The 3,415-nt window shown below is 41.0% G+C and overlaps 1 protein-coding gene across 1 annotated transcript; it reads right to left on the bottom strand.

Moving 5' to 3' along the window:
- Nucleotides 1-603: 603 nt before the first annotated feature.
- On the bottom strand, nucleotides 604-1,797 carry SS1G_09553 (predicted protein; the record flags this gene model as incomplete). Its single annotated transcript, XM_001589781.1, has 4 exons — nucleotides 604-637; nucleotides 702-768; nucleotides 1,252-1,327; nucleotides 1,732-1,797. The coding sequence occupies 4 exons, from the start codon at nucleotides 1,795-1,797 to the stop codon at nucleotides 604-606; spliced, it is 243 nt and encodes an 80-aa protein (XP_001589831.1).
- Between the last annotated feature and the right edge of the window lie 1,618 nt (nucleotides 1,798-3,415).

Raw genomic sequence — 3,415 nt, 5'->3', positions numbered from 1 at the left:
TATGGTAGGGTAGGTAGGTAAGTAGCTAGGGTATGTGTAAGTGGTATGTATGTATGTACGGAGTATGTGGTATGTAAGAGAGAAGAGCGTTGGGAGCAAAGTGGGTTGGGTTATAGGAATTTGCTTGGGTTCTGCTTGGTCGGCTTAGTCTGCTTAGTCTGCTTGTCTACTTGATTTGCTTGATTTGCTTGATTCGCTCGATTTTCTTGATTTGCTTGGTGCGAAGTGGTGAAAAGGTGGATACTCGGTATATCTCACGTAGGGTTAATAAAATCCAATCTATACTTATTTCATTGGTTCATACCAACTGTTTGATTAGTTTCATCGAAGCGAAACACATCAATTTCATTCACCAACTTCACTATTCGTTCATTATACCATTATACTTTTAACTTCTCCAGCTTTTCATTGATCTGATTTGATCTGATTTGATCTGATTTGACTCGAGTCAAGTCTGCCCTACCTGCATCAGCCAGTATAACTTTTGCCCCTTTGCCAGCGAAATAGAGGAAAAACAATCATCGCTTCTCTGGTTAATGATCTTCTAAAGTAATAATACTTGGAAAGGGATTTTCCCTTTATTTCTTCCTTTAGCTGCCGCTACTACATTGCCAACACTACACTACCTATCAGACTACTGTTTACTCATATGCCATGCAGATTAGATATCTTCAAGATTCTGCGACAGACAACGTACTTACTCAGCACCAATTTCATTTTGCATGTACGAAGCTTCAGTCATCAATCTCTCATGGTGGCTGCGGTAATCTTGATGTTAAAGTAGGGTTACACTACTAGGTGTCTACGTCCCTGTACAAAGCTTGAACCATCAAACTCTCTTGCAATGGCGCCTTGGAGAAATCCGTATATGGATAATTCAGGCCGTCAAGATCAGGGTAAAAGAGAGACAGTATCAATTCGGTGCCGAAAGAAAACGGGAATCCACATCTGAAAAAGTTTAATTCATCATACAATGTTCATTATAGCTTGCTTTGACCCCATCCAGCATTTATACGAACAGATAACAGAAGATATTTGGGTTTTTGATACCCGATTCATCCAATAAATTTACTTATCCAATTTATTGCTTCACCACAGCTAACAATTCAAAATCTCGTCTAATTCGTCTTCAATGAAGGAGTTCTATCAAGGTATCTATCTGAACGGCTCCTGTAATGAAGACAGTGAGCATTTGGCCGGCCCACCATTCCTGTCGAATCGGCGCCTTTCAAACCTTGAAAGATAACACACATGTGGTATAATCAATGCCTCTCATGGGTGATGTACACTCATTCCAGGGAAGATATGCAAGCCATCCACTCATCACCTACATATCAGCATCGACAACGACTCAGCCCCAAAACTGATATCCACCCCGTATAATTAACGTTTCTCTTACGAACCCGGATTATCAGTAACCCTAGAATTTTTACGGTTACACTCAACCCTTCATGTATCATATTCCAGCTGGCTTCAAAGTATCTCCAAGCATATCATGGTAAGGAAGAACATTCGGAAATTCTGCGGGACGGGAACAAAATATCCTCCTATCTTACTTTACCTTACGATGCACGCACGCACCACGGTTGAACGGAGCACACGCAGATAGTATCTATCCATACTAATCGAATCGACGCTCATCTCCCGAAAACTTTATCTAGATATTTGGATGATCCTTATCACTAGTTCTACGGCAGTCCGTAGTCAAGGTATCGAGTCCAGAAATTTCACCATTTTACCATACTCGAGGTCAAAGAACCCACCATCAGAAAATTCGGTATCGCACGCAAAGGCCATTTAACATAGCGCTGTAGTGCAATGCATGGTCGATGAGCCTGCCAGAATGCTGGGAATCCAACGTCGAAGTTATAGGGCACTCGAAATAATCTCGTGTAACACAGACATCTTAGAGTTGCCGCGTTCAGAGACGACTGCATGAGAATTTTCGCAAGGGATGAGCTCGCCTGGCTCCTTGTACATATCACGTCGAACGTCCGTCAACCCCACGAGAGAAGCAAAAACCAAGAGGAACGATCGAAATTTGATATGCATGCTGCGCCCTCTCTTCGTCATAATATGATTGATCTTTATTTTCATTTTCATTGGTGTATAGTACAATATTCCGATACCACGATTTCTCTTTGGTGTTGTGAATCGATTCTTAGGTGTAATATGATCATCTGCTCACCTGCACTTATTTTCACTCTGGACAATCACACGGACCGAGACGGACAATTCTTGTTTGTTTACTTTTGAGATGATAGAGATGTTGTAGCCACCGATATTCTCATGCAGAGGTCAATTGAGCTTGTTATATATGCATTACATACTAGGTACTGTACATATACATGGGACATGATAATTTATTTGGATCAATTGAACGGATGCTCCCGCAAGCGAATTGTCTAGAATTAATTTAAGGGATAGACCCGAGAATAAAACTAGATGGCGAAATACTACGTGGGTATTTAGCTATGCCTATATGCCCAGGTTTTCTTCAGCAACTTAGATACCTAGTATTATCCACATTTCTCCATCTTCATCTCCAAATACAACAAGAAGGGAAAAAAAACAAGACAAGACAGGATAAAAACAAAAACAGAACAAAACCCATTTACTCGCGATATCCGCTCGAAATAATCTTCAATCGTTCTCGCATTGCTTGCATTTCCCACCAATATCAACTAATGCAAGTGCAAACCTAGTTACCTAGGAAAGAGAGTAAGCTTCAAGACTTTAAACCCCACGTCCACAACTTTACATCGAACTCACAAGCTCAATCGCAAACCTTAAACTCAATTTGTACTTCCCCTCCGGTCTCCGCAGGGCAAAAACAGGCAAGCAAGGCACGCAGGAAAAAAAGCAACCAAGTAGCCAGCTAGGTTCTAGCCGTCCGGAAAATCCTGGATAGACGAAATGTCCTCGATTATTACCATGTGCGGAGTATGAAGATGGGATGAAAATGGATGGATGGAGTACAAACGAACCAATAGAATAAATACCTCATTTGTGTCACGTGAACTGCATATATGCAATCCTTCTTTCGAACTTGCAATGCATACTAATAATACTAGGTAGGTACCCAGCACAGTAGTACAGTACTGGAAGGAGAGAAAAAAAAATTTATTCCTCGGAGGTAGCAATGAATAATATGCAATCAATCCTTTTAATTAATATAAATATAAAGTTAAAAAGAAGGGTCCTGGATATTCTGCCACTGTCAGTGAGTGCCATGGCGAATTTCTTTACTAATTACTACTTGCTTAGTCCGACAAGCAAGGCAAAGTCCAAACTCAGGGATATTAATTGAGGATCCCACGTGCCGCTAAGACAGCCAAGAGCTGTCTATCTATGTACTTTGTTTTGCTCTCGCACGCGGTGATGTTTTCTTTTAATTACCTACTGGAACATGCTC

The sequence above is a fragment of the Sclerotinia sclerotiorum genome, genomic scaffold, assembly GCF_000146945.2.
Source record: "Sclerotinia sclerotiorum 1980 UF-70 scaffold_13 genomic scaffold, whole genome shotgun sequence".
NCBI lineage: Eukaryota > Fungi > Ascomycota > Leotiomycetes > Helotiales > Sclerotiniaceae > Sclerotinia > Sclerotinia sclerotiorum.
The sequence above is the reverse complement of the archived record's forward strand: the minus strand, read 5'-3'. Positions and strand labels throughout refer to the sequence as shown.